The sequence below is a fragment of the Dipodomys merriami genome, unplaced genomic scaffold (genome assembly GCF_024711535.1).
Source record: "Dipodomys merriami isolate MVZ:Mamm:240054 unplaced genomic scaffold, mDipMer1.0.p SCAF_26, whole genome shotgun sequence".
Classification (NCBI taxonomy): domain Eukaryota; kingdom Metazoa; phylum Chordata; class Mammalia; order Rodentia; family Heteromyidae; genus Dipodomys; species Dipodomys merriami.
The window spans coordinates 16,841,867-16,856,519 of NW_027204048.1; the positions used below are offsets into that span (position 1 = coordinate 16,841,867).

A 14,653-nucleotide genomic window follows, 5' to 3' on the forward strand; every position below is an offset into this window, starting at 1 on the left:
CTAGGACCTTCTGGGGTTTGTATTAATTTCTATCTTTTTTCCATTTTTGGAACAAACTTTTCAGACAATTCTTACTTCCCAAATCCTTTCTTATCCAAAGGAAACCTTTTTTTTCCCCTCAATTCCCTTTTTCCAAGGCTTTCTTCACTAAAATTCCTCTTCCTTTACATTTCCTTAACTCCTTGCTGACTTTTTAAATTGCGTTTTGAATTAACTCCTAGAAAACTTTTGAACTCAGATGACAGTGTTTCTTAATGTGAGGTAATAATAATCCTTAGATACATTTTTTTTGCAAGCCAGTATTTCCCATTTGGTTTTAAAGAGGGGAGAACCGGAACATTCCATGTAGATTGGCGGGCACTGAACTAGGAGTCCACACTGAAAAAACTTGAGGAATCTCAGACCATTTTTCTTCTTTTACATAAAATATCTAATTGCAAAATAGTATTGGAACTTAAGGTTCCATTTTAGGCCATGGTACACATGCTAACTTACATTGAGACCAAATTAAATTACACACAGAGAATGAAAAAAAGAAACCTTCAATAGTGGGGAGGATTGAAATTAGAAAAAACTTAAGTCCTCAAGAGGCTTATATTTTGCTAAGCCAAATGACTTGATTACAATGCCAGATAACAAGTTTACACAGACACAGACATACAGACACAGGCACATGCGTGTGCTCACGCACACATACACACACTGTGTACATAGGTTTTACAGCACGCAAAAATGAATATTGGCCATAGATTCTTGGGATTCCAGCAGCAAAATGACATTATTTTGTCCAATATTTTATGAAACATGTGGTCAGTGCCAGAATAAGCAACACCAAACAAAATACAAGGCAAAACTCAAAATCCAGAATTTTTGATGACAGAGCAAGTTCAGACACCTTTGCTAAGAAAGCACATGAGCTGGTTGGGCCTCAGTTTCCAAAGCCTGTGAGAAGAGGAAGCTTCGTTTGCAAGGCACATTATCAGGATGGTGTTGGAGTTTCTTAAAGTAAGTAAACAAGCAAGCAGACAGGCGAGAGAGGGAGAGAGGGAGAGGAAGAGGAAGAGAGGAAAAAAGAAAGAGGGGAGAGAAAGGAAGAGAGAGATATCTGAGAGGCCATGAGGCAAGAGATGGGCAGAGAGAACAGAGAGAAAGGGATGGCTAGAAGGCTTAGGAGACAGGAGACAAAGGAGAGAAAGAGACAGGAGACAAAAAAAAAAAAGGAGAAAAATAAAACCAGCCCCACTTCGTAGGACCTTAAATGAACCTTCTAGATGGTAGCTTCCTCGTCTGTGCAATAAAGACATGATCTAGAAATAATAAGTTCTCAAATTAAAATAGCATCAGAAGCAGCAAAAGAGTTTATTAACAACTCAGAAAATCAGACACAGCACAGACCATCGACTTCACATCTACCCAAGAGAATCCAATTCATTATACTCCTAAGACTCAGATATCACCAATCCAGACATTGACCACTGGTGGACCCATTGCAACAAGGAGATGTAGAAGACATCATGTCGAAAACGAACAATGCTTGATAAGAAATGTACTCATGACCTTGCTCGTGTCATTGTAACCCCTCTGTATGGTATTTTCACAATGAACCAAAAAACCAAATTCATAATCTTTAACACCTCTGTTTGCAGCAAAAATATTGGCTGCTATCCAGGCACTAGTGGCTCATTGCTGTAATCCTAGCTATTCAGGAGGCTGAGACCTGAGGATCATGGTTCCAAGCCAGCCTGAACAGGAAAGATCTACAATTAACCACCAAAAAAATAAAACAGAAGTGGAACTGTGGTTCAAAGTGGTGGAGTCCTGACCTTGAGCACAAAAGCTCAGTGACCATTCTGAGGCCTGAGTTCAAGCCCCAAGATGGGCGCACACACACAGACACACACACACACACACACACACACACACACACACACACACACACACACACACATACACGCACGCACGCACGCACTCACACATAGGCACACACACACACAGATGGCTAATAAAAGTCACCTAAAATGATTATTGCAAGGAATAAATAAAATAATGAATGTAAGGGGCAAAGCTTTCCATAGTGTAGATACACCAGTGAATGGTGTCTCTCTGTTGACGTCAGAAAAGTGTTATTTCGGTTCCTCTTTGCAAATCCTCTCCTATGTATAATCCTATATACCAGAGAAAGAAACTGGCAGAGCAAAGGAAGTAAAACACAGACATAAATATAAATTAGTGGCATAAGAGAAGCAGCAAAGAAGTAGTTTAATCACCAGTAGGATACCCACATGGAATCCATCATGTTGCAGTAACAATGGGACAATAGCCAATTCCTCCAAAATGTGAAGAATCTATACAGCAGTAGTTGCTCAAAATGCCAATAACTGTCTGGAGGGAGAAAAAATAGATGCATACAGTCATTCGATAAATATTTTTAAGCATGTCCTATACACCAGAGAGCTTTCTTAGTGGCAGAAATGTTGAAGTGAATGCTCTGGCTGTAAATAGTTCCTCTCATTTGGCTGGTAGTGAATACAAGCGAAGAATTAAAAAAAATCAAGAAAGCTTGATTCACCATGGTTAATCACATCCTTCAGGTCAGGACTTCTCAGAGCCTTTGATCTATAAATATTTGTTATCATTCCTGCAGTGAGATCATTCAGTATTGGTCAAAACACAATTGACTAAGAAACCTGAATTTCAAAGAGTCTCCAAGGCGAATGAGGCTCCCAGGGAATACCCCCAAAAGTCCTGTGTCTATTGCCACCCCTTGCTGAAATATGCAAGTTTGTGAGAAACTCCATGCTGCAAAGAAGCAGAAAGCAGCAGTCCCAGAAGCAAACCTTTTACAAAAGTTAACAGGCAGACCATTCAGCTGAGCCATTTATCACCTTTCTGAGCCCATGTATCATCCATTGTGAACAGGTGACGTTCATGAAGATATATTTTGCTTATAAAATGGCATGCTAAATGGAAACATCTTTTTTTTGGGGGGGGGTCCAGTCATGGGGCCTGAAGTCTGGGCCTGGGCGCTGCCCCTCAGCTCTTCAGCTCAAGGCAAGTGCTCTACCACTTGAGCCACAGCGCCACTTCCGGCTTTTTTCTCTTAGCTTATGTGGTGCTGAGGAATCGAACCCAGGGCCTCAGGCATGCAAGGCAAGCGCTCTACCACTGAGCCACCCTCCCAGCCCCATGGAAACATCTTTGTACAGTACTAAAATATTTAAAAAAATGAAAAAGGAATTGAACATTAGTCAAAAACAGAAATGTTTTCCTAACCAACCTAGAAAAAATATGATGCTAAGTGAAATAATTCAGGCTCAGAAAGACAAAGTCTATGCGTTTCCTCTTAAGTGGAAGTTAGAGCTAAATTATAAACATGCATGAATATATATATATACACAGAGTCATATGCATATGTACAGAAACATATTGTCTAAAGTATGGTATTTTCATGGGAGGAATGCAATGGTATAATTCCTCCATACAACTAGGAAATAAATACCAGGAAGGTGAAATATGAGTTGGAGGAGGGAGAGGAGGTCAAGGGATGGGCTGAGGCGGGGGAAGGCAGATAAACGGAGAGAAGAAAGGTGGGTGGATGCAATCGTAATATTCAATGTGTGTATGGTGAACATAGGACCAGGTAAATTGAGGGGATATGGGGGAGGGGAATCAAGGGGTGACATTGATGCAGATGCATTGTACTCACAAACTGTTATGTTGAATTGAAACCCCTTTGTACAACTAGATAGATAGATAGATAGATAGATAGATAGATAGATAGATAGATAGATAGATAGATAGATAGATAGATAGTCTTTCCTGACAGTGTCATTGTGCCTTCCATTTCTGTCAGCTTTAAGGTAGATTTTCTCTTTAATTCTTTACCTAAGTATCAAGACAGCTTTGTTTCTAAAATAGAGCTTTATGGGGAGAAACGGAGAAGTCTCAGTGCCTGTCTCTCCCTCCCTTTGTTCTCTCCCTCTGTTCCCTCCCTCTCCCTCCCTCCCTCTCTCTCTTCCTCCCTTCTTCTCTCTCTCCCTCCCTCCCTCTCTCTCCCTCTTGCCTTGTATGCACCAATGACCACTTTATTACTGGGTATATATACGTGTTTTTGATCTGTTTAACCCCTAGGTTGTTTGGAAGTGGTTTTGGTGAGAATGTGCCGTGCCTTCAACCCATTAAACAACACTGTCCTGTTTGAAGGAAAATATGGAGGAATGCAAATGTTCAAAGCCTTAGGTAAGTGTCCCCTTGATGATGACACAATTAGCTACCATCTGCCTCTCCACCTAGGCTGAAATCGCCAAATGAAATGCCTTGATTCCTTGATATGAACTAGTATCTCATTACTGAATTAGAGATGGACAAGGTAGGCCTCCAGTGTATCGTTTAACTCTATGGATCCTAAAAGTGTGGCTTCTAATCAGAAAGGAAAAAAAGAGACATGTAAATAAGCAAACCCTGTTGCTCAAATAACTGGCACTGCATTGTAGGTCATTCATTGTACGATCAATTTTTCTTGGCTATTTGTGTTTGTTGGGGTTATTTTTTCTCTTTTCTTTCTTTCTTTTTTTATTGTGCTGGTACTCGGGCTTGAACTTGGGGCCTGGGTGCTGTCCCTTAGTTTTTTTGGCTCAAGGCTGATGTTCTACCGCTTGAGTCATAGCTCTACATCTGGTGGTTAAATAGAAATAAGAGTCTTAAGGGCTTCCCTGCCCAGTCCTCATATCTCAGCCTCTTGAACAGTTAGAAGTACAGGCATGAGCACCAGTATCTGGCATCTGGTATGTATTTTGTGACATCACACCAAGTAGCCCATGCTAGCCTTAAGGTTTTCCATGAGGTCAGGAAGTTCACACAAACAGAACTTGCTTGGATCCTCCATAGTCTGCAGTGCATCGTGCATAGACAGAATGACAGCAAAAATGGTCTGAGGCCAGGAAAGGTTTTAGTGTTTGATTAGGCCATTTGTTCCATATCCTGCTCATGGACACCGAAGAAGCCACTGCCCTTTGACCTCTTGTGCTGTTAGCTGATCTGGCCACCAGCAGCCAAGCCACTGGGGCTGGTGATGCTCCCTTCCACAGCTGATACGCATCCATGTCATCCTAGACTTTCAGGAATGGCGGAAAAGCCTTGGCAAGCAAACTCAGTATATTTCCAGCCTCATCAAATAAACATCAACCAGGGATCAGTGTTATTTTTGCCAAAATTCACAATGCCTAAGCAACTGCCCGGTGAGCATCATTCATTCGAAGGTAGAGATAAATCACCTCTACCACCCTCAAAAAATGTAAAGGGAACTCACCAGATGGAACCATAGCTCAGTCTGTAAGAAGCCTTTTTACAACTCGGTTTGAAGCCCCTGGAAACCTTGTACCACTAATACCAGTAGTCCTCAGCCTCCATGTGTACTGTTTTAGGTTTTCTGTGAAGGCTAGCTCTGTTCCCATTTACTCACATGCTTTACCTGGAAATTCCATCAGATGTTACCCTGAAAACTTACTGTGTCTGCACCTTAATCACTAAAGCTAACTTCAGACCCAGATCCAAGGTTGTGCTCCATTTCCTCATTCTGGAATTCACCTCCAAACACATTCTAAGAGCTTTAGAAATGTCTTTTCTAGATAGCTAGCATGAAAAAAATCTGTGACTAACTTATTGATAGTAAGACTTTTCTTACTGTTGCTCTAATTCCAAGTATTTCCGGCTAATTGTTCTTCTTCCGTTATAGGTTCTGATGACCTAGTGAATGAAGCATTTGACTTTGCAAAGAATCTGTGTTCCTTGCAGCTGACTGAAGAGGAGATTGCTTTGTTCTCCTCTGCTGTTCTGATATCTCCAGGTAGGGGGACCATGGGTCTCTTACCTTCTTTTAAAACCTGCTTTACTATCTTTAACATCAATTACACCCACCCACGCCAAAGTGTTCAGGAGAAACTTTAAAAGAACTCTATTTTCTCTAGAAAGCTTTTGATATTTTTGGACAATGTCAAGGGAAGTAACCTCAAGTTTATCAAAATGACCAGTTTTGCTCCAAAGCAAAAGGAGAGGATGTGCTAGGGATGGCTTCAGACCCCAATGAACCCAATTGTTCCTGAATAAGCAAGCAAAGACCGATGGCCCAAGTAACAGCTAAGTAAGGTTCCTCTGTTTGACTTTAAGAATAAAGGACAGAAAACTGGGTGCTGGCGGATCATGCTTGTAATCCTAGCTACTCAGGAGGCTAAGATTTTCGGATTGTGGTTCAAAGCCAGCCGGAGAAGACAAATATAAGAAACTCTTATCTCCAATTAGCTGGCAAAAAGCCAGAAGTGGAGCTGTATTTCAAGTAGTAGAACACCAGCCTTGAGTGAAATAGCTAAGGGACAGTATCCAGGCTCTGAGTTTAAGCCTCAGTACCAGCATAAGAAAGAGAAGGAAGGGAAGGAAAGGGAAGGAAGAGAAAAGAAAGAAAGAAAGAGAAGAGAAAGAAAGAAAGAAAGAAAGAAAGAAAGAAAGAAAGAAAGAAAGAAAGAAAGAAAGAAAGAAGAAAGAAAGAAAGAGAGAGAAAGAGAGAGGGAAGGAAGGAAAGAAGGAAGGAAGGAAGGAAGGAAGGAAGGAAGGAAGGAAGGAAGGAAGGAAGGAAGGAAGGAAGGAAGGAAGAAGTCCAGGGTGAAAGAGTGAAAGTTGTCAAAATATATCTAAACGAAAGACCAAGCAGAGACATCAAAGTTATACTTTCTCCTTGTACATTATCTTTTTTATTTAGCTTTTCTATCCAAATTACTGTTAAAATCCTCACTTCAGGAAATGCTATGCCTCTTTTCTCAGCTACCCAAAAAGGAAAGGCAGCTGGTGGAGAAAATGGCTCCTATAATGAGGTGTCTGGGGCAACAAGAAGAATTTCAGACATAGATCTCCTAGCACCACCTTTGCCATCAGTGATCTGTGTGCCCTTCAACAAGACCCCTCAAAGCCACAGCTTCCTCATCTATAAAATAAGGCAATTGCACTCCATAAGAGCAGCGGCCTCCTCCACCTCTGAAATGCGATAAAATGCCCCCAAACCCACAATTTTCAAAGAAATTAAGATGCGTCATGTACAGATAAAATACTTTTTAAAGTATATGCCAGCCTAAAATTAATAGCAATGCCATATATAATCATAGTAATATAATTAAAATATTATGATAATAAATTTGCACTCCGCCTTCAACCAGAATGGGAATTCAGAGTCTCTCCCTCAGAGCTGTGTATTTGACTAGATGGCAGCCATGTTGACAGCTCTCTACTGAAAGAAGAATGCATCCCTGTCTGATTTTTAAGGTCAGGAGATACATTCCTTCCATAACCCATTTATCTCAGGAGTGAATCTCTTTTCCAATACCCTAACATATTTTTCAGTGAGGTTGGAAGACATCATTCTTATGAGTGATGTAAGATTTCATCTAGGATCTGTGACATGTCATTCGAGTTACACTTACCCATAAAATAAATCTCTGCACTTTCTTGCCAGTAGGCTCTACAGCTCTCAGAAGGATCCAGGATAGTTTTATCTGGATGTTAGATTTCTACTTTTATTTTTATTTAACTACTTTATCAAAAATGGAAATTAGTAGTCCTGTGCAGTAGTTTTGGTAACAGTTTCTTTTATGGCTCTATATAAAATCAGGGCTGTTCTTCTGAACTTTATTATATACATGTGCATATGTGTATGTATGTATATACACGTGTGTGTGTGTGTGTGTGTGTGTGTGTGTGTGTGCTCTAGAAAATTTCCCCCACCTGAAAGCATAAAGATAGATAAAAAAGTGATGAGAAATACATTTTTTCTGATAACAACATAGGCCAAATCGCTCCTTGAATTTGATTGTTTCTACTGAGCTAGTTCAATAGAAGACTAACTCTAAGCCTATGGGTGTATAAATGAGGGCGGTGTTTTTCCTCTGTTTCCTACTTGCTCAATGGAACAGCCTCACAAAGAACTGCTCTCTCTTTTCTCCTTTTCTTGGGTGGGGGGCGTTTCATGTTTGTGTAAGTCAACAAATCCTAGCTGCAAATGCTGAAGACATCACCTATCAAACATGAACGAGCCGTGGGAATGACAGCCCCAGATGGAAGACTAGCTTGGGCTTCATGAATTAGACATCAGCTGAGCTGTTTTCCTTTTTCTTGAAAGAATCGGCCATCATCAAAACTTGCAGAATGTGGAAGTATGAAATGTGACTTGTTCAGCCTAGAGGGGAATACTTTAGCCCTGTAGATCCACCAGACCGACATCCAGAAGCTTCACCGCTCGACATACTCTTGTTGGCCATTCTACTTTAGTGCCATGCTCAAAAGAAGAAAGAAGAAAGACAGACTTGCAGCCTGTGTCTGTCTCTGGCCAGACACTGACCTCCCTGCTGGCTCCTGACTTAACAGCTACTGTCTATTCCCCTCCACATAGCTGAGGGAAGGGAGACGGAAGGATGCTTAATTTATTCTGATTGACAATTGTCACTGGGGCCTTTGTGCTCACTTACGTAAGGGTTCACTTAACTCTTAGTTAGACTGCCCCTTCTCCTATCTAGGATTACAGAATTGGGTTTCTCACCTGACCTGAACTGGGTTTGAGAGGATCGTGTCCACGTTCTTTTCCATGAGTACTTGTCCAGTGTTTGGAGACTCTAGATGTCTCTTCGTTGAAACACCTAACTAAGGCATGAGTACTAACTAGCCTGCCTTTTGTCATCATGGTTCATAAAGCTTTTAGGCAGAAAGGAAAGAAGAGTAGGAAGGAAATGAGGGAGTCAGGGAAGTGAGAGGAAGGAGGAAAGATTCTTCTATCTACTAGTTTGAAAATTAGTATATAAAATTAAGACTCGAGTACAGTTTTAGAAAATGACTCATGTTTATGCTATCTAAAGTAAGACAAAGCTCCAGCTTTGTGTCTGATGAAAGAACAAGTTGAGGGAGAATTTAAAAAAAGCAAAGGAGTCCATCAAACCACCAATATTGTTGTAGAATAGATTTTTCCTCCACCATAATTTATTTCCTTTGCAAATCAGTAATTTCTACTTGGAAAGAAAACACAAGCATGTCTCCCACAAGAGAGCTAAAATTCCCACAGACAGAAATGAAGGTGTTTGACCCAACAGTGTCCATTTCTCCAGATGCCCACGGCATTCACTTGTGACCTTATATGGCTTGATCTTGGCACCTTCTATTTTTTGTTTATGAAATATTTATGTTTCCTATGAATTATTATGTCACTTTCGGAGCAATTTAGAACTGAAGAGTTTGAAGTAAGTTTGAAGCCCAGTGCTTAACGGTTGAAATAAAACAAAGGTCTCTGCCCTGTCTTCCCCTTTCTTATCCTTTGCTTTTTTAAACTTCTTTGTTAGACCGAGCCTGGCTGATAGAACCGAGGAAGGTCCAGAAGCTTCAGGAAAAAATTTATTTTGCACTTCAACATGTGATCCAGAAGAATCACCTGGATGATGAGACGTTGGCGAAGGTAGGTCCTTAGACCATAAAGTCCTGTCATCCCAAAGGCGGGGAATCGAGGGAAACTTCTTCTGGAACAAGCACAACTTGTCAGTGTTAGCATTTCCCCAGAGTGACCAGAGCTGTGCCCTGGTATAGCGAGACAGGGATTCCAATAGATGGTGGGAAAAAGGGTTTGCTGAGAGTAGGGAAACAGAGCTGAACCCAGGGCACAACAGAGAAATCCAAAGAACTGCAAGTGTCTCATGGCCTCCCTAAAGCCTGAAGCAGGGAAAGAAGTCTTCAGAATGCATACGCGAGAAATCAGAGATTTGTGCCAATGCTGCAGCCAGGTATGGACAAACGTGAAGAGCCATCTGATTTTTATTCACAATTCAGAGGACGGATTCAATGCTAAGACTTGTGAGCAAAGCGGCAGTGAGCATGTGAAGTAGTGACCCTCTTGTCACAGGCCGCATGCTAGTAGATTCTGCCTGTCACTTCTCACGTATGTATAGAAACAGGATTGCACTGATGACTCACACATCTCCCTTCCAGTCTAATCTGTTCGTGATAGACTGGAGATGCTTTCAGCATGGTAAAGTATCCTAGAGCTTAATTCAAAGTGATACTCTCTCAAAAGAAGACAGGCTGGGGGCTGGTGTCTCACCCCTGTAATCTTAGGAGGCTGAAATCTGAGGTTTCCAGTTCAAAACTAGCCTGGGCAGGAAAGTCCATGAGACTCTTATCTCCAATTAATCATCAAAAGCAAGAAGTGGAGCCCTAATGGTAGAGTGTGAGCTTTAGGTGAAAAAACTAAGGGACCACACCTGAGTTTGAACTCAAGTACTGGCACACACACACACACACACACACACACACACACACACACACACACACACACACACACACACAATGCTGAGAAAAGTTATTAACATAATCAGAAAAGGAAGAAGTAATTGTCAATGGTTACTATTCAGCATTGTTTTAACTCTGAAAGATTTTGATTTCGTAAGAACCAGAATGTTTTGAGGAACAACATTGTTTTAAGTTTTAAACTGTCTCTGATTTCTTAAGAACTGGATGTTTTTGAGGACCAGAGACTAAGAAATGAGTTTGTTCTTGGTTAAAGATAATAGGAATCCTACTTTATAAATTTTTATCATTAAGCTCTCCCACTCTTCCCTGGAGGTTCTTTATTTTAAAAGAGAGGGAGGAGAAAGACTTCATTTGAAGACATCATCAGATTTTACATTGCACATGTCCTGGACTGATATTTATTTTAAAAAACAACTCTCCATGAGTTAAAAGTGCTGCTTCATTATGGCAATGTTTTGTTAAAATTAATGCAGCATTAAGAAGGACATTGCCACACTCACCATTCATAAATCCGTCTCAAAAAAGCCTGAAGTAGAGCTGTGGCTCAAGTAGTAGAGCATTTGCTTGGAGCAAAAAAAAAAAGACACTCAGGAACAGTGCCCAGGCCCAGAGTTCAAGTTTTAGGACTGGCAAAAAATAGAAAGAAAGAAAAAACAAAAAGCCAGGCACTGGTGGCTCACACCTGTAATCCTATCCTATGAACCACCAGAAATCCTGATGTGGTGCTGTGACTCAAATGGTAGAGCACTTGCCTTGAGCCGAAGAGCTCTAGCCCCATGACAGACAAAAATTAAACAACAACAACAAAAACACCTAACATAATCGTCGTATAATGAGAAAAGCTTGATTTGGGCTTTAGGTCTCAACGATTTCAGTGCATACTCAGTTAATTCCACTGCTTTTGGTGTTTTGTTTGTTTGCTTGTTTTTGCCTGCCAGTGCTGGGGCTGGAATTCTACAACTGGCACCTTACCACTTGAGTCACACCTCCACTTCCAGCTTCTTAGTGGTGAATCAGAGAACAGGGTCTCATAGAGTTTCCTGTCTAGATTGGCTTTGAACTATGATCCTCAGATCTCAGTCTCCTGCATAGCTAAGGTTACAGGTGTGAGCCACTGATGCCTGGCCTTGCTCCATGGTTGTGGGGTCTGTGGTGAAGCACAGCATCATCGTCAAGAGCGTATGATGGAACAAGGCTGCTGATCTCATGGCTGCCAGGAAGGAGAGAGAGAGAGAGAGAGAGAGAGAGAGAGAGAGAGAGAGAGAGAGAGAGAGAGAGAGAGAGAGAGAGAGAGAGAGAGAGAGAGATTAAGAGAGAAAGAGAGAAGAGAAAAGAGCAAGAGTACAAATAGCCCCTTCAAAGGGCACAATCCCAATAACCCAACTTTCTTCCACTGGGCCATATTCCATAAAGGCTCTACCACCTCCTAACAGCACCTCAAGCTTCTGACCCAAGTTTAGCACACATATCCCCAGGAAACACTTAAAATGCAATTGATCAAAGATAAGCTCTCATCAAACTCTCAAAATCAGTAGTTTTATTTATGTCTGAAAGAAATTGTTCAGCCTTCCACAGATTCTCTCATCTATTTAGAAATGCTTCTAGAACTTAATAGTCATGAAGTTTTTCTCCCTGATTGGATTTGACTGGTGATCTTTATCTGAGTAGCTACAATGACAGACTTGAAGGAAGTATCCTGGAGACTACTCTCCCAGGAACAAATTCAGAGACAATGTGAGCCTTGTGCTTGCTTCATCCTTCTGTCTATTTTACCTGTTCATGGTCAAATTGACCACTGGCAAAAGAATACTTCCCATGCACACAGTTCTTGACATTAAAACTCATACCAAGCACAGGTATATCAGTATGTCCTCATAACTACTCAAGAGACTGAGAATGAAGGATCGTAGGTAGAAACCAACCAGGGAAAAAAGGTCTGTGGGACTCTTACCTCCAGTTAATCAGTAAAAAAATAAAAAAAGCAATAAGTAGAGGAGTAGCTCAAGTGGTAGAATGATGTCCTTGAGTGAAACACAAGGCCCTGAGTTTAAAACCCCAGGAACAGCACAAGAAGAAAGAAAGAAAGAAAGAAAGAAAGAAAGAAAGAAAGAAAGAAAGAAAGAAAGAAAGAAAGAAAGAAAGAAAGAAAGAAAGAAAGAAAGAAAGAAAGAAAGAAGAAAGAAAGGAGGGAGGGAGGGAAGGAGGGAGGGAGGGAAGGAGGGAGGGAGGGAGGGAGGGAGGTAGGGAGGGAGAGAAAGAAAGAGCAAGAGAAAGAAATGGAAGGAAGAAAGAGGTAGGAAGGAAGGAGGGAGGGAGGGAAGGAGGAAGGGAAGGAGGGAGGGAGGGGGAGGGAAAAGGAGAGAGAGGGAGGGGGAGGGAGAGAAAGAAAGAGAAAGAAATGAAAGGAAGAAAGAGGAAGGAAGGAAGGAAGGAAGGGAGGGAGGGAGGGAGGGAGGGAGGGAAGGAGGGAGGGAGGGAAAGAAAGAGAGAAAGAGAGAGAAAGAGAGATAAAAGAAATCAAAGTTCATGTAGCAATACTTTATATTGTTACCTAAACTTTAACCTAGGAGGCTCTGAAATGCAGTTATCCTATATCCATTACCTAGAAAGTTTCAGTTCCTCTTTATTAATCAGCTGATGTGTTTTGTTGTTTTGAGGGTACTGGGGACTAGGGAAAATCTATGGAAGCATCTAGCTTCCTGGTCTGCCTAATGATGATGCAAATGTTCAGAGTCACTTATGAGTTCAGAGCCCTGAACACAGGATTTAAACTGTGTCTTCATTTCCTCATTTGCACAGTATGACTTAAGCAAACATGATTACCTGGAGGACTAAATGTGATTTTAAAATGTATGAAAACTTCCCACTGGATACGAGGAAATAAATAAGTATCATTGCCTCATTAGAGAAATCGTTAGCGTTGACAGAAGAAGTTTCTTTCCGTTAGGAAGGTGATCGATGGGGGCCAGATCTGAAGGGTTTTCCAGGGATGGGAGTTGGAAGGTTGAGAAGGTGAAGAATATGGAGATGGTCGGAGAGAGGAAGGAGACTCTACGGTAGATTCAGACTATAAATAATCATTTGGCTGGATTTGGGCTTGGAGGAGACAGGAAATGAGTTAACATTGGTCATTTTCCCTAAAGCTCTGGGTAAAAAAATATATATACGTCTATATTTTTAAGCCCCATATGACTGGAAAAAGGCAGTCCGTCTGTTCTCTGGGCTTCATTTTTTTTGTCTAGAAAGTGGGTGGGTTGGACTGCCTGGTCTTTAAGGTCCCTTTTGTAGAACATTCTTTGATGTCAAAAAAACAAAAACAAAAAAAGATTGCTTCTGACTTCTTTTGCCCTCCAATATTCAGTCCTGGGTGATTATTTTGAGGTCTCTTCTTTAGATGGTTTCCCATCATGATAAATGAAGAGAAAGTTTCACCTCACCACACCTTACAGATTTAAATTGGAGGTAGTGCCCTGGGCCCCAGAGTCATGTAGTTTAAGTTACTCTCCATCCTCAAAGCTGCAAACGTGCGGTGTGGATTAAGCCTGGAAAAGCAGACCAGAGGTGCTTCATCGCCTCATGCACCCGAGAGCTGCCATAACTCCTTTTCATGGTGCTTTTTCTTCCCACAATGCTATTGGGGTAAAGCAAAGGGTGGGAGATCAGCAGGGAAGATGTAAACTATAAAGGCCGTGCAATGGTGTTTCACACTTGTAACCCTAGCTACTCAGGAGGTCTGAAGAATCAGGCTTCAAAGACAGCCTGGTCAGGAAAGTCTATGACATTCTTATCTCCAATTAATCATCAAAAAGCCAAAAGTAGAGCTGTGGCTCAAATGGTAGAGCTCCAGCCTTGAGCAGAAATAAAAAAAAGCTAAGGGATAGTATGTAGGCCCTGAGTTCAAGTCCCAGTAAACACACACACACACACAGAAACTGTGCCCTTCTGGTCGACCTGACTAATGGACCAGAAGAGGAAGTGATCAGCCCAGCCAGGACCCGGATGTAACCACATACTCACAGCCAAGGCAAAGCTTGGATCTGTGTCTTGCTCTCAGGAGCATGTCGCCAGCTCTTTTTCTGAGATAGTCTCTAAGTCAGCCTCCTACCTGGGGGAAAGTTTGATGTGGGATCCACCCCAACCTCTCCTTTGGTGCCTCTTGGGGAATTAGAGTCATAAAATACATACTTATATTTACTTAGTCTACTTTTTTCAGCACTCCTGTCAATGGCTAGAACTTCTTGCCTAACGTTGTATTGAGAAGATTCATAAAAGCAAATTCTGGAACTAAAAGTATGATACAAGTAGTACAGCACCAGCAGGGAGC

General features: G+C 41.5%; 1 protein-coding gene across 1 annotated transcript in view; it reads left to right on the forward strand.

The window, feature by feature from the left end:
- The window catches only part of Rorb (RAR related orphan receptor B), a 195,662-nt gene that overhangs the window by 169,989 nt on the left and 11,020 nt on the right, over window positions 1-14,653 (forward strand). The window contains exons 7-9 of the mRNA XM_070035755.1: window positions 4,132-4,239; window positions 5,735-5,845; window positions 9,369-9,481. Of these exons, the coding sequence (XP_069891856.1) occupies window positions 4,132-4,239; window positions 5,735-5,845; window positions 9,369-9,481 (332 nt within the window). The remainder of the gene's footprint in view (window positions 1-4,131; window positions 4,240-5,734; window positions 5,846-9,368; window positions 9,482-14,653) is intronic.